The 27,621-nt window shown below is 39.0% G+C and overlaps 1 protein-coding gene across 4 annotated transcripts in view; it reads left to right on the top strand.

Moving 5' to 3' along the window:
• The window catches only part of Kcnip4 (potassium voltage-gated channel interacting protein 4), a 1,126,911-nt gene that overhangs the window by 903,508 nt on the left and 195,782 nt on the right, over positions 1-27,621 (top strand). Inside the window, exon 1 of one of the 4 annotated variants that reach the window (XM_021161804.2) lies at positions 16,003-16,511. The exons of the other annotated variants lie outside the window; for them this stretch is intronic. Coding sequence (XP_021017463.1) covers positions 16,400-16,511 — 112 coding nt within the window. The 5' untranslated portion in view covers positions 16,003-16,399. Of the gene's footprint in view, positions 1-16,002; positions 16,512-27,621 lie in introns of those variants that run through there. 4 annotated transcript variants of the gene reach the window in all.

The raw sequence follows: 27,621 nt of genomic DNA, 5'->3' as shown, positions 1-27,621 counted from the left end.
AGAGTAATAAGAAATGAGAGCAGACAGTTGTCATTGAAAAAGAAATCCCACAGCCCATCAAAAGTAACTCTTTGGTCTTGTTTTTTCGATTTCTTTGCTTTCCTTTTTTATTCATTTTTTTATAATATGCTTTGATCATGTTTTCCTTCTCCCAATCTGTCCAGTTCTCTTCTCACTTCTCTATCCACACCAAACTTTATGTTCCTTCTCTCCCTCTCCCTCTTGCCCTCCCCTTCCATCCCTCTTCCTCTCCCTCTCCCTTTTCCTTTCCCTCTCCCTCTCTCTTTCCCTCTCTTTCCAAAAAGAAACAAAACAAAACAAAACTACCTCCACCAAAAAATGAAAGTTAAAAAGATACTAAATACCAATAGGAGAAAAAATGTCAAAACAGAGCAAAATAAAACATTTCTTAAACATTAAGACCTATTGGAGACTTTAAAGCAAATGAAGTTTATGATTTGATTACATTTTTAAAAGGATTTGCTCTGACCTTTCTTTTCACATAATAGATTGTAGCAAAGCAAGCACACAAGCTGATAGTTTGGATGCATACTATCAGCCAGGAAGATGGGGTGGTAGCTTTGATCTAAGAATCACAGTGGGATGTTGGGAAAGGAGCAAATGTTCACGGTTTACATGGTAGCAACAGGTTCTCCTGAGTCTCTACAACAGGTTTTCCTACCTGGGGAAGTCATCCTGAGAAAGTTGGAGGAGGTAGAAATAGTCTTCCCAGAAAAAGCCACAAGCATTTAATTTAAAATAGTCAAGAACAAATTATTACATGGCATTTCATGTAACTTGCTGAATTCTCCTTGGCACCGCTCCTTGAAGACTGCATGCTGTATTCAGTATTCTGAAGAAGAAGATGTCCCATTAACACATGAATTGGTGTGGTATGCATTTCCTAATTCCTTGCTGCTGCAGAACTGCACACTTCACTTGAACATCTGGTTGTCCAGTAATAACTTTACAAATAACCTCTTTCAACTTGAGATTTCCACCACCCCTGAGTCTTTTCTGTTCTATCCCTCCCAGTTAGTTGCTTGTAGAGTTTATTGTTTCAGTTGCTTTTATATCTGTGTTCATTACATGCTCAGCATATAGTCAACTGCATTCTAACCCATTTCCTACCTAGGTTCCTGGAAGCTCCTTTTCATTGGTCTCTTTGCCTTTAGTTCAATATGCCTCATACTTTAATTAACTGCAACATCTTTTCTATACAACAGCCATAATGGCTTCTCTAAAGTACAGTTTGATATTCTATTTACAAGTGTTTAATGGTCCCCCAGTTCTCTCAATGTTAAGAAAGAAAAGCCAACTCTCCTAATGGCCTTCAGATGGCCTTTGTGAGCTGGGTCCTGCCTACGTTCCAGTACCTTTGTGAGCTGGGTCCTGCCTACATTCCAGTACCTTGGGATAGAATGTTTTCTGAGCCAGTTCCTCTTCTCTGTTGTCTTCTCCTAAACAAACTTTCATGGGACACTGAGATGTTACCATGTCCTAGATGAAGTATGTTCTCTCCAGTGATTGTGAGCTGTTTTCCTCTTCCTGCCCCCAGCCCTCCCCCAGCATAACACAGTTTTGCATCTCTTTCTTCCCTTGCTCTACCTTTGGATGGCATCTGTGATGAGGCTTTGTACTAGATGATTTGACTAGTTTCACTCGTGCCTGATATGGTCAATGAGTTCCAATGATGAATAACTTTTCCACTCTGTGTAAGATCTGATAACTCTTTTTCTAGTTTCCACAAATCCTAGTGGCCCATGGATGCTAAGTCAACAAGAGCCACCTCAATTGTATATACAATTGACTACACCACGAGCGCTTGTTGAATTGGCTTGGATAGAATGTAATAGTATAGGAAGTTTATAATTTATCCCATAGACTATGTGGCTAAATACACTAGTGATGATACTAAGGCATCCTTTATTGAGTATTTAATTCATAAAATATTCCTAATTATATTCGTATCTAAGGCCATGGCCTCATCTTCTGTCACTGAAAATGCACTGAGAGAGAAACAGAATGTTGGGAAAATATGAGATGTAGACCAGTCCATTATCTTCCTTATTAAAACTTGAAGACTACCCCAACAGACTAATTAAGATAAACTTCTTATTTTTTCCTTTACTCATGTAAATACAAGCAATGGTGAAATGAGACAATAAACCTAATGCAATATTTATGTTGTGGGTATAAGCTTTTACTGAAGGTCCTGTGTTATGATTGAAAATGCCCTTAAGGATTAGGTTTTCTCCTTCCTACTGGTTTTTAGTCACCTGCACAGACAGAGAAATCCAAAGGCAGCTCTCATGCATTCATTTATCTATAACATATTGGCCCTTGGGCCCAAATATAAGCTAAAGGATGGTAGTTTTTCTATGTTTGATACAATTGTCTGTTATCTACTTTACCTTTATTCTCATGATACAGCATTTGCAAGAGTCTCCATAGGCCTCTCTCATAACTTCTGCCTGGGCTCACTTGTCTAATTTTGCTCCTAGAAGGACATTTGTTTGTTTTCCCTCCTGTGTGCATCTTTTCTATGAATTCTTCATTCATCTTTGTCACTTCAATTATTAATCTTATTATGTGAATGGCTTTGGGGTTTTTATCTCTAACTCTGACTTCACATCAATCTCTAAATCTGATCTAATTTAAAATATATCCATATTTTAAATCATTATCTAATCTGCTTGGGTTCTTTGATGGTTTCCCAAACATCATTTTATGAAAGTTTAATCACCTTCATCTCTACTGCATGCTCCTCTTTTCCTAGAAGGCGGTAGTTATTACTATTCAAGAATTTCCTTCTCCCTGAAGGAGTGATCACAGATGTGTGTGTCCAGTGCTCGAATTTCCTATGTGACCTGCCTATACATTGAGATTGATTCAAGGATATTTACCTGACTCTGAAGACAACAAGCAGGTCCTTCCTATTTGATGCTCAAAAGTTGAGGCAAATACAATCACTGATAGAAATGAGACCATTGGTGCCTCCTGACTTCAGCCTGAGCTTCACAGCATTTTGCTACTTCATTTCTCCATCTGTAGACCTTGTTGTCTCTATGTCAGATTGGAAAGAGCCTACCTACTGGGCTTCCTTCCTCTTCCCTCATCTCTCTGTTCTCCAGTTGCTGTGGTTGACTTCCATTTTGTACTATAACTAGATGAAGCAAAAAGTCATAGCTATGAAAGTCTTATTCCTGTGAACTGCCCATTACCTCTTCATTATTAGACTTTCTTGTAGATATTTGAGGTTCCTTGTCATTTAGACTCCACCATATTTGCTGTTTCCTATTAAGTACACATCCAGAGGGGAGGGGGTAAGGAATACACATATATTGATGATTCTAAGATGAGTATGCATGAGAAACTAAGCTTAAAGGGCAATGGGACTTCAGAGGCAGCAGCAAAGAAGGAGTCTGGAAATCAATCAGAGGGTAGGTGGGAAGAGGATTGTTAGTCTCAGCTTCTGAGCATTGCAGATAGAATCCATATGGTGTCAAATGCCTATATGAGAAAAGGAATCTATCTTCTGCCTTGTAAACATTCAAAAGCTAGTTACAGAAACTCTATCATTACCAAGTTCTTCTCTAGGTGCTTCAGGAAAAAGAATGTCATAAGTTACTAAGAGGGCTGCGTAGAGGTCACATATAGATGGAAATAGATGGAAAACTAATATGCTAAAAATTGAAAAAAATGGGTAAATTCTGGTAGAGTGGTGAATGTTGTGCAAACAGAAGTACTGGCATTGGGTAGAGTGTAACTGGGCAACAGCGTCCCAAAATATTTTTGATGGAATTGATTCTATAAGCAAGTGATGGAAAAAAAGTAATAAGGGAACAACTTTGACAGAGAGGGCCACTGTGCACAGAGGCTCTAAATCACAAATGCTTAAGAGAGAGAGAGAGAGAGAGAGAGAGAGAGAGAGAGAGAGAGAGAGAGAGAGAGAGAGAAGAATAAAGGAAGGGAAGGGAAGGGAAGGGAAGGGAAGGGAAGGGAAGGGAAGGGAAGGGAAGGGAAGGGAAGGGAAGGAGGAAGGAAGGGAAGGGAAGGGAAGGGAAGGAGGAAAGGAAAGAGGAAAGGAAAGAGGAAAGGAAAGAGGAAAGGAAAGAGGAAAGGAAAGAGGAAAGGAAAGAGGAAAGGAAAGAGGAAAGGAAAGAGGAAAGGAAAGAGGAAAGGAAAGAGGAAAGGAAAGAGGAAAGGAAAGAGGAAAGGAAAGAGGAAAGGAAAGAGGAAAGGAAAGAGGAAAGGAAAGAGGAAAGGAAAGAGGAAAGGAAAGAGGAAAGGAAAGAGGAAAGGAAAGAGGAAAGGAAAGAAAGAGGAAAAGAGGAAAAAGAAAAAGCAGACAACTTGATTAACTCCAAAACCTAAAGTATACATGGAGAGAGACTACATTATAGGTGGTTAAAAGTTGTCTAAAACATCCCTAAAAATGACTCTGAACATAATGGGTGTCCTGTGTTCCATTAAAAACTACCACAGAACTATGGGGAGGAAATTTACATAAAGAACATTCACATCGACTTGGCTGCTGTAAAAAAGACTGTACAGGTGTGACTGTGTAGACAATCAGGTATTTGTTACAAGGCAGCTTGCCACATGTAGTTCTGGAACACAGCAAGGGTCATGATGGCATGTTGGGAAGAAGTGATACCATGCAGGCTAGAATTTTGAGGTGGAGCCACCGTACTAGGATGCTTTACGTGTTCTGCTGTATAAGCGAAATTTGAAAAAAGGATGATTAACTTATTAGAGGGAAGCTGTCATTCTTGGTCAAACTCTAACTTCATATACTCTGATTGAAGTCCATCTCCCACCTTTCCTGCTCCTATGCTGCCTCTGAAACCCCACTGTACAGACTTGGACATGTACACTAACCTTAGAGCCAGCAGTGTGTCGTATACAGATACACACACACACACCTTTATATATACCAATCCTTCTTTATGTGCTCAACTTCCAACTTCCATCCTCTAAACTTTATGGTCTTATTTTCTGCCCTTTAGTATCTTGCCCTTGAAATAAATTGAGTCTGGGTTGCTCTGATGTTCCAAGGAATGACTGAAGGCATACATGAAGGGAGACAGAGTCAGTCAGTGAGAGAGGAAAGCCTTAGGGATGTGGATGATTCTTAGGTACCACCTGCACCTAAAGAGCTTTCCACAGAGACTGAACAACACAGTTGTATTTGCTAGACTCTGACTTCCTGAAGGTGGAGTGTCCAAGAGATATTTGAGGCTGATGACCCAGTATGACTCTGGCTTGGGCTCTGAGAACAGGCTCTCCTCACAGAGGAGATTCCCAGCTTGCTCTTCTACTTCCCACCTGTGTGATGAATATCTTAACTGTTCCAAGTCACCACTTCCTCATTTGAAAAAATGGGTACGCTAGAATGAGCACCTATCTGGATTCTGGGGAGATCCTAAAGGTTGTTCTGAGAAGTAGAGGACCTATCATCCACTGTCCTGCCTTTAATGCTGTGACTGCACCTATCTGTTTCCCTGACAAAACTGTGGAGACTTTACCTGTCTCTTGTTATAAAGCACCATAGCACCCAACAGGTTAAAAAGCTCATACACACCAGAGAAGGGAAAAAATAAAGAAAGAATGAAATTTAAAACAAAAAAAACAAAAAAAACAAAACATGTAGAGGGAGCCAAAATTCCTGCCTATTAAACTCAGTTTTTTTTTCCTGCTGTTGTTGACCTGAATAAAACAAACCTCCATAGCTCCAATGTTCTCTTTTTAAAATAGACTGCTATAAGACAGAAGACAGAGCCTGTGAAAGTACAAACACAGGTAAAACTACCCTAATAGCACTGGTAAGTGTAGATGCCAACAAGAAGTTAGATCTGATTTTTTCACATTCTTTATTGGTTATTTTATTTATTTATATTTCAAACATTGACCCTCTTCCAGGTTTCCCCTCCCTAAAACCCCCATCCCATCCCCCTTCCTCCTTGCCTCTATGAGGCTGCTCTCCCACTCAACCACCCATTCCTGCCTCATTGCTCTAGCATTCCCTTATGCTGGGATATCAAGCCTCTATAGGAACAAAGGTCTTCCTTCCCTTTGATGCCAGATAAGGCCATCCTCTGCTACATATGCAGCTGGAGTCATGGGTCCCTTGGTGTTTAATCTTTGATGGTGGTTAAGTCCCTAGGAGCTCTGAGAAGTCCGGTTTGTTGATGCTGTTGTTCTTCCTATGGGGTTGCAATCCTCTTCATCCCCTTCAGTCCCTACCTTAACTCTTCCATTGGGATCCCCAGGCTCAGTCCAATGGTTGGCTGTATTTTCATCTGTATTGGTCAGTTCCTTGCAGAGCCTCTCAGGGGACAGCTATACTAGCCTCCTGTCAGCAAGCATTTCTTGGCATCAGCCATAGTGTCAGAGTTTGATTTCTGCAGATAAGATGGGATGGCTTTCAGTTAAGGGATGGGGCCTCCCACACACCCACCTCAAAAAATTTAACCCAGAATTGTTCCTATCTAAAGGAAATGTGGGGACAAACTGTAGAGCAGAGACTGAAGGAAAGGCCATCCAGAGACCACCCCTCCTAGACCTGATTTTTAGCTCAACCCATTTAAAGGTGGTATTCTGAGAATGATGCATACTGTCTCTAAGGAGAGTTCTCTGACCACTTGAAAAAGCTTAGGGTTCATAGCCTAGGGCTGGCTCACACTTAGATGAATGTGGTAGGCATGAACATGTGAGTGTCTGTGCTTGTAGGTTTGTATGCATGCACATGAGGTTCATACATCATGACAGCAAAGGAAGATCCAAGGTGTCTCCTATAACACTACTCATATTAGACAGGATCCTTCACTGAACTAGAAGCTCATAGTTTCTGCTATGTTGGCTGGCCAGCAAGGTGCAGATATGCACTCATGTGCCTAACAATCGTTATGCAGTTGTTGTGTTTCAAACACAGATCCTTATTTCTGCACAGCAGACAAACTTACCTACTGAACTATCTCTCTACACTGTACATTTAGCGTGAACTAGAAACCTCTATAGCTGAAGAGCAAGCAGTGCTCAGTTGTAGTTTTATCCATCCTAGCTTGTTTGAGACAGTTAATTGGGGGTGTTAGATGACAGTGCTCTTTTTCCAGCTAAGAAATAACTCTGCCTCCACTGGCATCTGCAAACCTCCCAGATACTGCATAAGGAGGAATGTGGTTACGCTTCTGCACCACTCAGGGAACCTTCCTGAAATTTAGTATACTCCTGGACTTTTTTTTTTCAATTAAGTCTGAGCACTAGCATGATCTTCTTTCTGAGTATTAACATGTATCCTTTCTAAATGATGAAGGGTTCTTTTCCTAATATCTTGAAGTCTACATATTGAAAGTTCAGTTATAGAATGTGTAATTAAAACTGGCCTTTCCTTCTGGGAGACAAATCTTTTTTATATCATATACACATGCACACACACAGATACACACACATACACACACATACACACACACACCTCTTGATGCAGAGTTTTCCCAATAGGCTTTCTTTCTCCTAATGCAATAGGGTAAATATGTACCAGTTTTATGTTAGACTTCTTTCTTTTAAAATTATTTCATATCGAAATAATTTTGAGATCACCACTCTGTATAAAGAATAAAAATCCCCTAAAGATATCTATATCTGAATTTCTAGAACATGGGGATACTTTAGGTCATAGGTAAAGGGTACTTAGGTTTGCAGGTGAATTTAAAATTGTCAGTCAGTGATCATAAAGGAAGTACTATATCCTTTAAGAAGACCTAATTAATAGCAAATATAGTACATAGGGAGGCAGAAGAGTTTATGTCACAGTGATGATACCATGTGGAAAAGACTTGGGCATTGACCATGAATACCACCCAAAGCCAAGACTGGCTATGGCATCCATACACTAGAAAAATAAAGTGAATGCTTGCTTTGAGCAGGACACCATCAGTAGGGTTTTACCCAGGAATAGCAGTTCAAACTCCGGCTTCAGACCTGTAAGATAATGAACCTGAGTTATTCTAAGCAACAAAACTTGCAGTAATTTGTTCTTGTAACAAGAGGAAATGGACATAACATTATTCAGTTGTATACTCACATTACACTCACAGAAAACAAGCAAACAGAGAGATCAGATGTGAGGCTAGTTGTAGGAGATACATTACACAGATAGGTCAAGGAGAAAAAGGTCCTTTCAGCTTCCGTGTTTGAAGTTGAGAGGTAGGACACATTTTTTTCCTTGCTTGGTTCATTTTAAAATGAAGACATGGGGTAGACTCTGAGAGATAGCTGCAACTGAAGAACACTTGATGCTCTTCCAGAGGACACAAGTTCAATTCCCAGCACTCACATGACAGTTAGCAACCATCTGTAACTCCAATTCCAGTGTATCCAACACCCTCTTCTGGCCACTGCACTCACTGAATGCATGTGATACGCAAACACGCATGAAGGAAATATAGTCAATATACATAAAATAAAAATGAGTAATTTTTTTTTAAAAAGTAAGACTTGGTCCATTTCCTTAAAAACATGCATTCATATGTACTCCAGTATCACTAGCTGCTACTTCACAATGGAATCCCTTTATCTATTGACAGTTCTGATTCAAAGACAGTTGAAACAGCATTCAAAAGCAGTAAAAGAGAAATAAGTAATAGTAGTCTGTCTTTTATGGCCACTTCCCATGCCTTCTTTTGGGGGAGCGGCGATTTCTCTGATATTCTAATTAGAATTTCATACTTCTATGGTATATACATTTCTTTCCTGCTTGCATACACATTTTAATTCCTGTTGAAAAACATAGGAGAAAGAGGGCCAAAGACATCGTTATGCTTCCTTGCTATCAGATCTTGCTCAGTAAACTCACTCTTAGAGAACTCACGGCAGCCATGAGCATGACCCACTTCCTGCATCCCACTGGGTCTTCCATAAGCATTCATCTGTTCAGAGTTCCAGTTTCCCATGAATGGAAAAGGTGAGCTCTGAGAGAGAGTTATGTGACTCATGGGTCTCCTTCATTCTGACACAGCCGAACAGGAAAATGATCTCAGAAATAACATGTTTGTCTGCGCACATGCTTGCATGCTTACTGCCAACGGAGATGGCAGGGGAAAGCAAGGGAGGGAAGGAGGTTGAGAAAGAGAACAAGGAAAACAAAGGGATTTAGAAACACTTTAAGAAAGGAATGTTGAGGCCTTTGCAAAGTATTCATTCTGAAAAGTTCTTACAAGTCTATAAAACAAAGAGTAATGAACAACACCGCTCAGTCTCTCTGCAGACTTAGAATACACTTAAAGCTACGCTTGCTGGGTTTCATTTCCCAAAGCCTTGCTCTAGTGCAAGGGATAGGCTAATGCAGTGTTAAGAACACTCTTCCGGCTCTGAGCATCCTGCACGGAAAAACTGAGAAAATCAAACTGATGGCACGGCCATGATGAATCTAGTTAGCCAGGCCTCGGTGAGTGGGACTGTGCCTCCGCTAAGAGCAGACCTAGAAGGTAGGACTAAACCCAGCAGGGATAGCGCGTGTCCATGGAGATGCTGGCCATCCTGTTTTTAAAAGCATCTGCTCCTTTCTAAAGGCCATGCGAGGCCGCCGCTGCTCAGACAGCCAAACTGAACAGATTCTCTGTGTGTTGCTATAAGGACTCTAACCACCAGTGGGGCAAGGAAGGGGAATTGATTCAAGAGAAATATATACCTTGCCATTTCTGTAGTCCCTGTTTTTTCCTGTCTTAAACCACAGCTGAGTGATCTGTGAGTTGCTTAAGCCCATGGCAAGCCCCCCCCCCCCTTTTACTTTCATGTTCTTGAATGTCTCAAAGAGGCAGTCATAGGATAGGTTCTTTCTTTTCTTACATGCCTCCCTTCCCTTTCTTCACTCTCCTCTCCGTTCCTTTACCTTTAAGCTTCGTTCCATCCTGTCTATTTCGAGCCCCTTTCTTTTTTTTTTTTTTTTTCTTTCTTTTATTGGATATTTTCCTTATTTACATTTCAAATGTTATCCCCTTTCCTGGTTTCCCCTCTGGAAATCCCCTATCCCATCCACCCTCCTCCTGCTTCTAGGAGGGTGTTTCTCCCACTCACCCCCACACTCCCACTTTCCATCCCTGGTATTCACCTACACTGGGGCATCAAGCCTTCACAGGAACAAGGGCCTCTTCTCCTACTGATGCCCAACAAGGCCATCCTCTGCTACATATGTGGCTGGAGCAATGGGTCACTCCATGTGTACTCTTTGGTTGGTGGTTTAGTTCCTGGGAGCTCTGTGGGATTCAGTTGGTTGATATTATTGTTCTTCTTATGGGGTTACAAACCCCTTCAGTTTTAAGCCTGTCTCTTTCTTAAGGCATTTCTTTCTTATTTTCCATCCAATCTTGCTCTCAGGAAGGAATAAACATATTTGTTTCAGGGTGACATTAGGGGCATACCTTCCCTTTCTGAAGACCAATGACATGTTAAAATTTGTTTATCTTTGTGCAATGAGATTATGATTAATTTTTAAAATTTCAAAAGTTATTTGAAATAGAAAGGTTAACACAATCACTCATCACTCACATGCACAGTTGCTACATCTCTAGGGAGGGATCCATTGGCTAGGGCCAGCTCCTCTGTATCAGGTATAGAATATTAGGACAGTTACTTAAGCTTCTATGTCTCCATCTATAAGGGTTAATATTATTATATTAACTGTCTCTATCAAATAGTATAGCATCTCATAGAGGGGTTTTGCATAATGCACAGAGTACAATATATGTCAATTAGAAGGGTCTCAGTGTTATTCATATATTAATTATATTAGAGGAAGTCAGAAGATAATTATTATCTTGGAGACTTTCTTTCTGCCATAAGTGAAACTAATGAGGTGGCATGTAGCAGCTTTGATAGAGAGGCCACACGTAGAGGGCTATCAAAAGAGACAAGAAATGGCATGGCAGAGGAGAAAAATGAACCTGGAACCAAGATACAACTAAAGTCAGAAAGGAGAGGAAAAGGAAAAACCTAAATGAGGAGAGGCAGTAGAGGGAGGGAGAACAAGAAGGAAGTAGGGGGAAAGGGAGGGAACAACAAGTTGTATGTCACCAGAAGTTCGTTTATCTTCTAATAAAAACTTTTAATTGTACATCTTAATAACTTGATAATTTACTTTATGGAGATTACATAATCCACATGCTCTGATTATAACACACCTAGGAACTATTATGATAATACATTGTGCAATACAGCTGCAAGTTTAAGATAGGAAGAAGTTTCCCCTCACTTTCCTACCTTAAAATGTAATCAGCCTTATGGATTAAAGAGAGCACTCAAGCAGGAATGTTGTGTTGCTTAATTGTTAAATGGACATCCATATGCATTTAAAAAAAAATCCATTCAGGACACATTCACCAGCCTTTCAGACTGATCCCTGTGATAAGTGAAATATACAGAGTCCTGTTTGACCAGATAGTTCCCATGGAGCCTGTTCAAGAAGGTCCTCAGTGTAACCTAGGAATTGCAAGACAGAGGAATATGCCATCTCTCAAAACGGAGAAGTAACTTCCTGTAGAATAAAGGACACATGAGGCCAAACAGTTTCTATTATCACGAAACAAACAAATTTAAAAACCCTTCTAAGAATCACATGGTGACCTTGTCCAGTTGCTTGCTCATTTGGGTTCTGATGTTAAGGGGCATCTTTTAGCAAATGTCCAGTTTGATCAAGTTTGGGGATACCCTTTCTCCTTTAATGGAAGGCTCTATGACTCTCAAACTCCTTCATAAAGAACTATGTTAGGCCTCTTTCTTAATTGAAACCTTCCTGATAATGCCAGACATGCTTATGACTTACTTTCCTTAGCTCCAATGAACAGAGAATACATTTTTATTTTAGAATCTCATTTCTCTTTAACTTCTTAGTGTGCCGTCCTAGTTTTACCTGTATTAAAGCAAACAGAATTTTGATGAACTTCCATCTTGTTCTATACTTGCATCCTTGGGTCACTAAGGAGTATATTCTGTCTCCTTTGTCTTTCTTTCTTTTCTTTTTTTTTTTTTTTTTTTTTAGACAGGGTTTCTCTGTGTTACTATCCTGGAACTCACTCTGTAGACCACACTGGCCTTGAACTCAGAGATATGCCTGCCTCTATCTCCTGAGTGCTGGGATTAAAGGTATAGGCCAACACACCTGGCTTCTGCCTTTTTTTTTTTAATATCTTTATTTTTTAAAGATTTATGCATTTTATGGGGATGAGTGTTTCCCCCCTCATTGGGTATGGATATCTGATGCATAGCTGGTGCCAAAAGAGGCCAGAGAAAAATGGTAAGATCACCTGGACCTGGAGGCACGGACAGCTCGGAAATGCCATGTAATTCTGGGAACTGAATCGAGGTCATCCACAAAGCAGCAACCACTCTTAACCACTTAGTCATCCCGCCGACTCCTGCATCTGTATTTTTAGTATTAATTATTTCTAAAGGCTTGTGCAGGTGGGCAGGGACAGACATATTTTCTCCATCTCCCTAATATTTATTAGCTGGACCGGAAAATTAGAGTAACAAGACACATTAACAGGGTTTATTAACACTTGTAATATGTATAGATATGGGAGAAGCATATTTTAAAGGTCACACTTTGCAGATCATATGCCATCGGATGACAGAGTAAAAGATTATGAAGAAGTGTCAAAAAGAAATGTATCTGTTCTTTTAGGGGTGGTGAATTAAAGAGAGTAAAATACATGGTGAAAAATAATGACAATTTAGGGTTGTATATGCCCAGCTGAGTGCTGCACAGTAGAGGGAGAATGCCTGCCAAAGAGGAATTTATGATTTTATTCTTTGTCTTTAGACTAAAAGTGGAAGGCACCAAGCTTTTGATATATCTTCCATATCTTAGTTACCTCCAGCTCAAAATAATCTGTATGCCAACGTGACATATATCAAAGAGGTCAACTGCTACACTATCAATTATTGTTTTAAACTTAATGAGTAATAAGTACATTCTAATCTTGTTTATGTTTGAGAAACAGTAGAATTGGCACATGTGACAGCAAATACATCTCTAAAAACATTTTTTCCTCCCATACTGCACTCTGTTGTGTATTTATGTGCATTCAAGTGTATATAGGATGTATTGCTATAAACCCTTGGCAGATTTACTACAAGTGATAGCAGATAACATTTTAAGAAGTAGCAAAGAAATGAAATTGATTAGGCATTGCCACTGGTAAGATCTCAAATTGAAGCTGCAGCCAAATAAAAGGAAATAATCAATTTTGCAGTTCAGTAAATCACCTCCTTTGAGAGCTTACAGGATCACAATGGGCCAATATCATAAGGTGGAAGTCCATTCTAAGCTCTTTCTCTCCGACCTGTTCACTGATGTGACCATACCCCTTCCTAAAGTTGTTTGTCAATATTTTCCACTTCACAGTCCTGTACCAGAGCCCAATATGGTCACCATGATATAGAGGGAGTGGAGTAGGGAAGGGCAAAGTATGTAGGACATGGTATATGACATGGGACCTATGATATCTGTGGTTAAATTTCAATTCTTCCAAATATTATTAATAATATCTCAGAAAAACTATTCAACTATTAAATCCTGAATTTCCTTTCTGAGACCAGAGTAACAAAATGGATAATAGGATTTATGAAGGGACAAGGTTTATAGCAGTGCCTGGCACAATTCTTACAAGTATTGATTGCTGTTAGCTGTTGAATGAGTATCTTTCACATCCTGGTGTTACCCTTGATTAATGTAACTTTGTGAAAATAACAATCTCTGTGCCACTGGCTTTTACTTTTTTTTTTTTTTTTTTTTTACAATGCATGGGTAGAAAGTGGTTGTGCAGATAGATATTTCTTTTAAGAATCTCACACAATGGTGTCTCTAGCTGCATATGTATCGAAAGATGGCCTAGTCGGCCATCACTGGAAAGAGAGGCCCATTGGACTTGCAAACTTTATATGCCCCAATATAGGGGAATGCCAGGGCCAAAAGAATGGGAATGGGTGGGTAGGGAAGTGGGGGGCGGTATGGGGGACTTTTGGGATAGCATTGGAAATGTAATTGAGGAAAATATGTAATAAAAAATATTAAAAAAAAGAATCTCACACAAAATGAAATATACCCTTATAAGAGATGGCCATGTTACTTGGGTATGTTCTTGGTGCCCAGAAAATAAAAATATCACTGAGACTAAGGTAATGAGCAGCAAGTCTTCCAAGTCTTCCTGGGATAAAGAGTAGGACCCAGGGAAGGAGCAACATGACCAGCTACTTCACCCAAAGAAATCCTTCATCCCGTGAGTTTGCATTCCATAGTAATTCCGCAAGTCCCAAGGAGGACCAAAGACACCAGGGACTATGCCCAGATCTACATGTTACAAGCTAAGTTTTATAGCAGTCAGACAAGAAGGCTGTGGTATTTCTGTTTAAACTGTCAGAACTGAGGCTTATATTCCCTCCAAGGAAAGCCACGATTTATTCCAAGACTGGATAATGCAAGTATGTCTGACACACTATTCCTAGTTATTGATGAAAACTCTTGTCATTCTCAATGCTTGCCTCTTTTATAAAGCTCTTGGCACTAGAACTCATTTACCCGAAGCATAACTGACCTGTGTTCCCATTGCATCTAACAGAGATCTTTATTGCATAGGCCACTGCAATCACCTCCTCCCGATGCTTTATCTCCTACTAAAATGTTCCCAAATGATAGGATGAGAATTATGTCTCAACTTGTCACTAGGGTACTATTCAGAACTGATAGTGACAGCTAGAAAAACACTAAGGGAGAAACTGGATGGATACCTATTGCTCTGCAGGCGTGATGCCTGCAACTTGTCAAGCAAGTAAACTTCTGTGTCTTAGCCTGTAAAATGAAGATGATCATAATGCCTACCTCACTGAGCTGTGTGGAGTAAGTGAATTCTTGTTATTTTGTAATACGGTTGAGCCCATAGTAAGAGCTTAGAAAATTAGCTTGTTAGAGCCAGATGTATTTCCTACAATTCCCTTTAAGTTGAGAACTTTAATTGAGGTATGTAGACACTAAATTCAACAATGAAAATGCTTTCAAACAAGTTGAGTGTCTTGCAGAAGTTCATAGAATATAGAGGCAGAGAGTGAGTTCCTAGATAAGACTGGGAAGCCTTCCTGGATCCCAGGGAGCTACAGGTGTCCCCAGTGTCTATCTTGATTCTCTTTGCATTGGCATCAGCATTTCTGGCCTGGGATTTGGCAGAGTGGAGAAAAGTTACTAACTGATTAAGCCACTGTGGTCCTGGCATGGCCCAGATTCCTGGACATTCCCTCGAAGTTGCCTCTTTGGACTCCTTTGGGGCAGGATAGTGATAGGACCCCTGGGAACAAAGTGCAGAGTAGGATTTCCTGTTGACTGGAATTACCTGAGTTACAGCACATTCCCCAGGTGTTCTGAATTAGATACCTAAGAGGAGAACTTGCCTTTTTTTTTTCCTTCTCTTAAGCAAGCCCCATGATTTTTTTTTTTTTAACTATTAAGGAAGTTTGTGAAACTTTGCTTAGCAGAAACTGAGACTAGACTTGGGAGTGATGACCACCCTCCCAGAAGCAAATTACTTAATTTGACCCTTACGTGGTCTGTTCTGCCCTTTATCCCTGGTGCTTTGTAATCCTGAAGACTCGTGGGCCATTCTGTGGTTTGCTTAGGGACCAGAACAGCTGGAGAGAGTGAAAGAGCTAAGTTGGCTTGCTTGATCTTGGCTGCATACTCACTGGTGTGTTTTTGCTATTGTAGTTTTCTCCACAAAACATGAAGCAGTCTCAGGGACTTTGACACCAACCCCTCACTAAAACTCCCTTTCCACCCCCACCCCCACCCCCACCCCATATCCATATCCGTATCTGTATCCAGAGAGCAGGCTGAGCCTTTTCCCAGAGGAAGCTCTGGGAAGCAAAAGCAGCGACTGTAGCTGAAAAGGAACACTTGAGCTTCCCAGGCAGCAAACTAGCTCACACAGCCCTGCCCAGCCTGGCATCATCAGCGGGTGGAGTACTATCTCTCCGGGGCAAGTTCCTTGGGAGTGTCCCTTCTTCTTGGACCCTGCAAAGTCTCTGTTCTCCAACAGATGTTTCTCCCTCAGCTCTGAACTCAGAACACCCACCTGCCGGCTGCAGAGCAGGGTCTGGAGCCTGGATGCGCTTTGGCTGAACTGAGCCCCTCCAAGCAAATGCAAGCATCAGCATGAGAGGCTGGACTTTAGCCCAGGTCTGTCCTCACCCCGGGGGGCCAACCGCTTGGCTCTGTTCTTCAGTGAGGAGCCGCTGCTCACTTTCCCCCCTGGCAAGTCTTTGTTCCAAGCCAGACATTGCTCGGATTCTCTAATTAACTCCCTCCACACCAAAGGGGTCCGGAGGCTGGGATGCTCTGAGAGCATAGAGGATGCTGACTCTAGAGTGGGAGTCGGAAGGACTGCAAACAGTGGGTATTGTTGTGATTATATGTGCGTCTCTGAAGCTGCTTCATTTGCTGGGACTGATTGATTTTTCGGAAGGTAAAGTGGTCGCTCCCAGTCTGTGCGCTTGGTCAGGTCTGGTTCCGAACTGGATACAAATGCTGCAGAAGTTGCAAAGGCTTAATGTCCAAAGCAAAAGTTTTAAAATATGCATGCTTGACACAGAGAGCAGCCTAGCACCTGGACAGTTCATTTCTGTTTACCTGGAAAGCTGATGTTGGGAGGGAAGGATCTTGTAGTCTCCTCTTTCTGTTCGAAACCAATTATTTGGGTATAGGGTTGTTTATGGGTTAAATGTGTCATCGTGAGTGCTTGCTTTTGGTTGTCAAGTTCATTTTGACTACCACACCTTGAGTTCATTAGTGATCTCTCCCTCTGAAGGAGTTTTGAATTGTGAGGGAAATGTTGTGTTTGCCTGTCATTTGTCAGGAGTTGCTGGGGTGGAACTGGGTCCTTCATTATGATATAAAATGGTGTAAAATGGAGTTAATGGGTGCTCAGCAAAACGGTGTGTTAAAGATTTAATTTGCATGTGTTTCATTTACATTCCCCAGTGAGCCACCTTAATCATTTGTCTCCTGAACAGGGAACAGCACACAGGATAGCCAATGCTTCTGATATTTTATCTGATAAGAATCTCACCTTTGTTATTCAAAAGTCAATTTTATTATTGAGATACTGGCTACTCAAAGAAAAAAGTTGATTAACTTTGCTTATATTATTTGAATATTCATGCATGTATATATACATACATGTACATACATACACACACCTACTTATACAAGCACACATGTACACACATTCAAATATGAGATATTTACTGAATAGCATACTTTGAAATAACATACTTTAACTTAAACCAACTGATACTAATTCTTTATACAAGCTCTCATTTTTTTTCTCCTCAAATGAAAGAATATAGATGCCAGGATTCTTGCTCATATTTCTTCCAGCTATATGTATGCTGAGCTACAGGAAGTCACCTCTCACATGGTATATGATAAGGGACATAGGAATATTTAATTTTCCACGCTGTAGCATAATCATTCTAACTTCAAGGCTCTGACTGATAAAATGACATCACTCCCCCTTATATCCATTACACATGCTGTTTCTCATAGTATGTTAATATTTATCAGTATAGCAAAACCGTAGAATACCCCCTACAAAATAGGTTCAATAATATTGTTAAGCCAAAATCTTTCCAAAGTTTTTAGGCGAGAAGTTGGTTTGCTAATTCTATTAAACTTCTAATGGAAAAACATTGCATAAGTAAAATTTTCATTATGTTAAATAAGTTTTAATTCTCTCTCAAAATTCTGACTCAATAGACTAATATGTCTTATTTAAATACAAATAGAATAATTTCAAATTCTGAACTTAGAGTAATATGCATTGATATCATGTTAGTTAGCTATTAGTTTTTGTTCTCTGGATGTGGTGTCCTCAGAGTCACCATATTATGACCAAGGGGTCTTAGTTTAAAGCTGGGTACCCAAGCAGAGAAGCACCATGGAAATATTCGGGGAATATCAACCTTCATAACACTGTAAGACATTAAGTAGTTCTTCTATCATTGTCAATCATATTATAGAAAGTTTACAATTGAAATTCTCAAGCTAAAGGCCCTGGCAATGATTCGGATTTTAAATCAATTAAATTAGTGTGTTGGCACTAACACTTTAAATTTGAGCTTCAGAATTATGCTTATAAAATTATAAACTTAACTTTTCCTAATAGAGTCAATATATTTTGAGTTGATTTGAAATGACAGCCTTAAGGTGGATATCCAAGTTATAGCGATACATATACTTAAGTCTTTCTATGGACTCATAAAACATAATTATACCTATATATTTATATATATTGTGTGTGATGTATAGTAATCTGAGGTAAATTTGAATTCAGTGAAGAAGCCTTGATTATGTACAATGCCACTATATATAACATAAGACCCAAATTCATTTGGTATGGATCAATCCTTTTGTTCTGCAATAAGTCTTAACTGATGTTAGTCCAATCCAACACTCAGTTTATATAGATAATGAATGAAGTTATGAAGAGGTGCATGAGTTGGCAAAAACCAAATCATCTGGGAGCAGAAAGAAGACCAAAGTGAAACACTTCTGAGTGCTACAGAATGCTTTTCTTACCACAATTTCTGTTAGTGTAATGCCCTCTTCTAATGAATGTAAAGAGAATAAATAAAAACATTCACAGGGAGACTTTTCTAGTCTTGAATTGGCTCCTAAGACTTATTAAATCATCAGGGAGAAACATACCCAAAGAAAATATGATCATGCAGCAGCCAACTGATTCATACAAGGCTTGGATCCCAACCTAAGCATGGGATCCAAGCATGCTAAAACTCCTGGCCCTCACGACAGATTAGGACAACACACCAAATGGTCGCCTAAGCATCTTTCTAAATTCTGCATCAAATTTTATCATCATTGGCTTATATCCCATGATAATGAATGATAAATCCATACAGAGTCCAGTGATGATGAGACTCAGGAAAAATATGACAGCTGTAACTGGGGCTTCCTACATAGACTTCTTCAGAATATGACAATTGCTAAGCAAAGATAGAACTGACTGGCCTTTATAATTACCAGCCAAGTTGTGGATCAAGGAAAAAAGTGGCTAAAATTAGAGCCATAAGATACCATATTCATTCTTTGTACCCGTAAATACTTAAAAGCAGAGAAGTACTGCTATGGTGGCACATGCCTGGGCTGGCAAATTTCTCCAAGTTCAAGTTCAGCCTGATCTCCACAGCAAGTTCCAGGACAGCCAGAGCTACATAGAAAGATCCTGTCTCAAAAACCAAACCAAACCAACACAAATCATAACAAAACAAAACAAAACAAAACAGCAGACAATGGATATGCCAATGCAAATTTCAAATCATTCACTGAGATTATAATACAAATAAAATGGCTCATAATATATCTAATTTGTGAGGGTCAGTCATAGATGCAATTGTTGAGATACTATTCTTCTTTTTAAAATAGTCTTTCAATTTTGAAAAAGTTAAAAATATCCCATTTCAATGCACTATTTAGGAATCTGAAGGTTGTGTACCAATAATGGAATTTGGAGAGATGGCTCCATGGATAAGAGTACCAACTGCTCTTTCAGAGGACCAGGCTTATTCACAACATCCACCTACTAGCTCAGAACTGTCTGAAATTCTAAAATGTATTTCTAACCTTCCAGGGCACACCATGCATGAAGGTGGTACACAGGTATGCATACATGTGAAACATTTATGCAATAAAATAATAACATAAGTAATGAAGTATTAATATAATTATTAGAGGTTTTAGACTTGGCCACTCACAAAGAAAAGAAATAGTTAAAATGTAAAATGGGTATAATCTCGAACTTTAGTATGTCGTTGATATCATATTGCATTCTTAATGTTGGATGTTTATTGTCCTCTGTTGAGTTTTGATTGAGATGACAGGATGCTGAAAGTGAAAACGGATGGAAGACTCCCTCAGAGAATCTTACAATGTAGTAGCAAAATCATAAAGAAGATAAAAAGAAACCCAATTCTGGGTATAAACCTAAGCAATATTCCTTTGAGGCAGAAAATGTGGTGGGAATTTTTAAAGAGCTCTTTGGGAGTTTTTTTTCAGGAAAAGATAAGGCATGGGGCAGGCTGGGGTGGGGGGGCAGGGGGACCTACTGCACAGCACCTAAAAGGGGAAATCAGTCTGGTGGTTTCTCAGAAAATTGGACATAGTATTACCAGAAGATCCAGCAATACCTCTCCTGGGCATATACCAGAAGATGTTCCAACTGGTAATAAGGACACATGCTCCACTATGTTCATAGCAGCCTTATTTATAATAGCCAGAAGCTGGAAAGAACCCAGATGTCCCTCAACAGAAGAATGAATACAAATTCTCAAGTTGGAGAATGAGGGAAAAGAATTGCTGTTTGAGCAAAGAGCTAAGGCTGGATTCCCAAGCCCAGATGACGGGTGATTTACATGGAATTAGGAAAGGACTGCTTATAGCACATTGAGCTGGAGATGATAAGGTTACCTAACATTGGTTCCAGTTATACATATCCCCTATTCCCGAAGAGCCATTGACTCTAACTTTGAAGAAATAATAGAGGATAACAAATAATTCACAGAGATTATAGAGAGAATAGGTAAAAGTCTATTCAGAACAGAGGAGCTAGCTAAACGATTTATAATTCACATGAGAGAGAAGATAAAAGCCCATAGAATTTTTTCTACCAAAAAAAAAAGTTCAGAGCTGGCCTTCAATTTCCAGTTACTGAAGAAATTCCCAATTAATGCAATATCTGTGGCCTGCAGCTGTTATAAACAGCACTTCTTTCATTTCAAGGAAACTTGGTCTTAAATATCTTACGTATGAGATAAGAAACGTTGAAGACTCAGCTCATCATCCTTGGTATAACAGTTTAATGGAGGAGAGGCTGAAAATTTCTAATAGATAAATCTGACATCTTTCAGGACCTTCTATAAGGAAGTAGAGAAACCCAATGGTAAGCCACTTTTGCCTCAGCCTGTTTTAAAAATGACTTGTATTAGGACATACGGGTTTCAGCAATTGTGTCATTCATTATTTCTTGATTATCTACATTATGTGTTCTGTATGATCCCCAGGATTAAGACTAGTAGAAGATCACCTTTCCCCTTAATGAACTCTTACTTGAAACTAGAGATCCAGGTAAACACATTGTAATATATCATGTACTATATCATGGTAAATCTACCCAAGCAAGATCTTCCATGCAGATTGTAGCTAAATCCAAATGGAAGATTCAGAAACATTCAAAGTTGGGCAAGGTAGAGTTTCCTTTAAGCTTTCTTGCTATTGATAAAGAGAGACCTATCAAATTTATATGCAAGGAAGGTGCTTAAGCAAGTACTATATATAAGGCAATGGGTGACATAACATTGTGGTGGAAGCACAGGGACCTGGTGCACCATATGGGGTTCCTGGAACAACAAGAAGAATGTGTGAAGAGTTGACACAGACTTATTTCTCCTTGGTTTTGATCATCCACAGTGTTTAGCACAATTTTACACACACACACACACACACACACACACACACACACACACCAATAGCATGAGTATAATTTGCTTTCTGCACTGAGTGCAATTCAAGACTTCCAATGTCACTTTCAAGTGTCCATGGCAACCTCAAAATTGTGGATTAACTGATTACAATTTTGATGATTTATTTTTCTGATAGTGAGATCTCATAACAAAATCCCTCACACATTAAATTTGTGAAACTTTAGAACCTAGGATATAATTTGAGCTGAAATATCTAGCTGTGAGCTGCAGACTCCTGACTCAGATGGACTTTGATTTGGATGGGAAAGCAACCCATTCATTTCTGTAAAGTGGAAAGCATTTTTAGATTTATAGCTGCAGTTTAACATATATGCACGAAGCACCTACTGTGTGGAGGGGAATTGAAGACAGCAGGATATTTCCATGTCCTGAAGAATCTTTCAAATTGCTTAGAGAATAAATGGCTCATGAACAACTTTGGCAAGATGAAAAAATGTCTTGCTGTACAAAAAAAAAGCAAATCTTTTAGAGAATGACAAGAGTTCTCCTGCCCTCTTCTGGTTGCTAGATTTCTGAGTGAAGGGGTGCTTGAATGAAGGCGGTAATATTTGGAACCTCAGGACTTAAAAGATTTAAGATTTTTAACAGGTAGACACTGGTGTGAAAGATAGAAATATCAGTTATAAATACTTATAAATGGCAACTTCTTAAGCTCTCTTTTGATGGTTAAAGAACAATAAATATTGACATGAACAATGAATAGGTCTGTGAAGTAGTTAAATACCAGGTGGACTTGGCAGACTATTCCAGACTCATTTGCCTTGGAACTGTTTCCATTTTACCCATTTTCAGAGAGCATTTCCCATCCCATTCTCTAGAGAAGAGCTGTAGCCTTTACTGAAGGATGAGGGTAAATATAGAAACCAAGAATTTCTACCACTCAGTTCCTTGCAACAGTAGAGAGCATCAGGGGAAACATACCTGTGGATGAATAATTTGAGGGAGGTCATTGTTCACTGGAGGAAGATGTGGTGCACGACAGGAAATGTAGCACATCTTGTTAAAGAGGGTATTAGAAAATACTAATGGGGTTGGAGTCTGTAGTGAGAACCTTTGAAGAGGGTTTTAGGAAGTAATGCATTGGTCTGTACTGTACTTTGGTAGGAAGACAGAATGAATCTCCTACAAGTTTTCTTAATCTCATCCACAAGAAATGAAAAGTGAACAAAAGTGAAAACTGTAATTAATAACGAAGAGATGGCTATTTGTTGGGTAAATGAACACTCATACTTTCCTGATTGAAAGATTCTGTTTTTACCTCAGTTCATTCATTTACACTTCAAATGATATCCCCCTTCCCAAAATCTCCTCCATGAACCCATCCGTCCTTCCATTTACCTCTATGAGAGTTCTTCTCCACCCACTCATCTACCTCTGCCTCACCACTCTAGTATCCACCTATGCTGGGCATCAAGCCTCCACAGGACCAAAGGCCTCCCCTCCCACTGATGCCAGATAAGGTCATCCTCTGCTACATATGTAGCTGCAGCCATGGGTCCTATACTCTTTGGTTGGTGGTTTAGTCAGGGTGGTCTTCTTATAGCCGTGGAGATATATCACTAGACTCTGATATTCATATCCTGTTTAGTGTCTACATTCCTCATGAGAAAACCAACACAAACTATGCCAGGCTAGCTACTGGTCATGGTGATGTCCTAGTCCTTGCGTTTGTGATGGTTTCTTCACTGATACTGCTTGTCCAACGACCACAATTCAACAGCCACTGAGTTATTCAATAGAACTGAAAGACCAGACCATCTGAAACTCTAACAAGATCTCCAAGTGTACTGAAGTCCTTTATCTGTTGAACTTCACTCCAAAGTTTTTAGTGACCATATTTTTCCATATTAAGTGTATTGGGTTTTGTGGGTCATATAGCCTAACCCAACTTTTCAAGACAAAAGTGATTAACCACAATATATAAACAAATAACTAGTACACAAAAAGTTTATGAATGCTTAAATTAGAGTTCCACAAAATCCTTGATTCCAGGACTGCTTGTCCATATCAAAGAAGATAAGAAGAAAGTGAGGGCAGGGAAACCTGAAGGGTTGATTTTTAAAGCCAATTCAATAATTCCATGCAAATTACTATATTTCCTGAATGAATTCTAGCTCCTGTCTCTTTAAAATGGGGAAGACATGCCTTCCTTGTCTCCAAGATATTGTAAAGAATGCAAAACAGTAAGCAAAATACTGAGTATTGCATCTCATCCCTGTGCAGGAGCCCATGAGCACCTCTCTTATATGTTGGATAATATGACCTGTTCACATCCCAGGGACTAGGCCAATTGGGCTCAATCTTCAGATGTATCAAGACTAATGAGACAGCCTATGAAACCACAAACTCCCACATTCCACTCTGAGTTTCTGAATCAATGAGGTCATGGTGATGTCCTAGTCCTTGCGTTTGTGATGGTTTCTTCACTGATACTGCTTGTCCAACGACCACAATTCAACAGCCACTGAGTTATTCAATAGAACTAAAAGACCAGACCATCTGAAACTCTAACAAGATCTCCAAGTGTACTGAAGTCCTTTATCTGTTGAACTTCACTCCAAAGTTTTAGTGACCATATTTTTCCATATTAAGTGTATTGGGTTTTGTGGGTCATATAGCCTAACCCAACTTTTCAAGACAAAAGTGATTAACCACAATATATAAACAAATAACTAGTACACAAAAAGTTTATGAATGCTTAAATTAGAGTTCCACAAAATCCTTGTATACCACGAAATACTTTTTAAAGTTGTTTTTTAGTTACTTATATATAAAGCAATTCTTATCTGGTATGCAGTATAAAAAAATAAGAGCTAGGGTAGATTTGGCTTACCGTAGTAAGAATATCCTTTGTTTATTCTGTAAACCTAATAATTCTGAAGTTCTTAGACCTTTTTGTATAACTTTAAATTCAATATTAGAACATCAATATTTCTGTATTAGATTTTAAAGTCTTTGTAAATATTTAATATCTATGTTATATTTTATAATACTTCAACTTTATGGTGTTTTTCAGTATTTGAAAAATTATGTAATAAAAGCTTCACATACAATGGGGCTCATATATACTATTCTCTTTTTAGGTTAGAATCTTACAAGAATAGTTTTTGGTGAGACAATATATATTGAATTCACTGTCTTGATGTTTATATAAGCTGTGTTTGTTTTGTGAAGAGATTGCAGAAATTCACCTGTTTCATTGGCATGTGGGGAGTTTTTAGTTATTTGAACTCACTGTTTTATCACAACAGCACTGATGGACACTGTCAGTGCTGTTGATTAGGGGATATTTTGAAGGCAATCACTAAATATGGTGTTGAGAAGCTCAGAACTACTGGCAACTGGTGATTTCAATATACTGTGTCTTAGAATTACACTATTAATGCCATTTAGTAGTATAATCTGGAGGTTTAACTCTGAGCAGGCAACATCTCCATTGTAGCTTGAAAATGCTCCACCATTTTCCTTTCTTTTTAATTAGAATGTGCTTCTTTTATGAAAAGGGCTCAGCTTTTTCTCAAACATGAAACCTAAGCCATCAATCCTGGCCATGAGAGAGAATTAGATTATTTGCTTTTTAAAAGACATTTTTTTATAAATAAATTTATAAATTTGTTCATCTCTAAAAAATAGTATTATGAAATTATTGCTTTGCATAGTTGCATAAATATTTTCTATATGTTAAGGAATGTGAATGAAGCCAGACATGTTGGTGCATGCCTTGAATCCCAGCACTTGGGAGACAGAGGCAGGCAAATCTGTGAGTTCGAGCCCGAGTTTTAGGAGAGCCAAGGCTACACATAGAAACCCTAACTCAATCAAAACAAAACAAAACAAAACACAAATCACAACAACAACAGAGAAAAACAAAAACAAAAACAAAATGTGAGATGAGACAATGTCACTTTTTAAGTTTATACCCTTTTTAAGTATATAAGTTTATACACTTTTTAAGTATATACATATGTTTGGATATGAAGTATCACCCAAAGAAGGCTGTGCATCAACAGCTACATCCCTAGCTGGTGGATTTGCTCATTATGAGGTGGTTTGTCTCAGGAGGATTGTGACCTAATCACTGATTAGTAATCTGGTGAGTTCATGACTTGATGGCATTATGGAGGTTATGGAGATATAGTGACTGTCTTCAGGAAGGAGGACATGAGAGGCATGCCCTCCATGGGAGGCTTCTCCTTTCCTGGTCCCATTCTTCTCAAAATCCCTACTCCTTGACTTCGGAGTATCTTCCTTTGTCACGTGCTTCTACACTTTGCCATAGGCCCTTAAAAATAGAGCCAGTAGACAATTAACTGAAACCTCTTAATCCAGAACCCAAAGTAAACATTTTCTCATTGAAGTCAATTCCTTAGGAATATACCAGTAAGATGAAATCCACATACATATACCCAGGCTCATCACAAGTAAGGCAATGGGGCATCTTATTAATGACACAGAATCATATGCATTTGGAGCAAGAAGGTACAAAAGCACATCCATCCTCATATGTTGTAGGTTCAGATAAACAAATGACTTATACAGAGTCCTCTGTGAATCTTTGAAAGTATTTGAATAAAGGTAGGACAAGACTAAATTTAGAAAACATTAGCATTCCTACTATGGATCCACAATAAATCATTAAAGCATTCTGAACCTTGTTCATATTCATATACAGATCTTATCTGTATCATCATAGCATGTTATCATCATAACACCATTTTTTTACAGAGTTCTGAGCCCTGGCCATGATTTTGAAATGAAAGATACACCATCAACTTGTTATATAGCAAGTCTACACTAAAGCTTAGTGTTATAGCTCAGATTTTCTACCCAGCCCATAAGTGTCCCATCTTTTGCACAGTTATTGCTGGCAAAATACTAAGCATCACAAAAAAAAGTTGCCAAAAAACATAATGTGAATTTGCTGAGTTTGTGGATGTGTGTTTGTACTTATCTTAGAATCAGTTCTGCTATATTTTAAAGGTTAGTAACCATCTTGTCTATTTATTATCATACACAATGCAATTTGATCAAAGATACAAGTAAGTGGTCTAGTTGATATGCTGCTCAGTCCCAGAACTGGTATCAAAGTGCAGTCATTAGAAGCTGAAATGTTTAGTTGCCGTGTTTCTTACTGCCTTATTCTAACATTTGACACAATGCAGAGACCTTTCTTCTAAATCAGTGATGAGTGAAAGTATGGACTGAAGTATCCTAGTGTCATAAAATGAGGATAGTACATTTCAAATTGAGTTCCAGACTTGACTTCATATAGTACACAATTAAAGACATGTGACTTTATAGTTCAGCCAATTTGTAGTTATGAATAACCTGTCCGCAGAAAGTCTCTAATGAATAAATGAAAGAATGTCAACAATTTTGCAGCAGTGATATAAGCTAATGATGGGATTCTGGATTTAAACAAATTACAAGGGAAAATGATAAAACGATGAGAAGCCAGACACACCTGACTGAGTACGCAAATGATACATCTGTCCTTGCTGTTTCCAGCATCTTGAACACCACTGGTTCACTGAAGGCGAAATTAGTACAGGCTTCTAAACATCACTTGACTGAAAACAGAAGATTAACTCCTTCCCACTCCTGTGAAGGTTTAAAGAGACCCAAAGGGAATCAGTCAGATCATTGCCTCCCAGACAGCAATTACAGAGCGAGCACTCTCTGTAAACGTACCTCATTAGAATATTGCAAGAGCAAGATCTCAGACTAAAAGTTTAATGTGCACATAAGAATCCAGCCTCAGTGTTGTTGTGCATCCCTGCTATGATGAGTCAACAATAAAACTAATACACAGCTTAATATTTTATAGAATTTACTCAAGAAAAAGTGGAAAATCAGCAAAGAAGCTGAAAAATCTTTGTAAGCCACAGGAAAGACTTGCCTAGTTAATATATTTCAAATTCACAAATTTGCCAGTAATGGGGACTGTTCCTGTCAATGGCTTTCTAAGTCTGTTCAAGAAAAATTTCCATGATATAGATGTCCTTATCCTACTGTACC

Source organism: Mus caroli, unplaced genomic scaffold, assembly GCF_978045245.1.
Source record: "Mus caroli unplaced genomic scaffold, Mus_caroli_1 scaffold_4, whole genome shotgun sequence".
NCBI classification, from domain to species: Eukaryota; Metazoa; Chordata; class Mammalia; order Rodentia; family Muridae; genus Mus; species Mus caroli.
The sequence above is the reverse complement of the archived record's forward strand: the minus strand, read 5'-3'. Positions and strand labels throughout refer to the sequence as shown.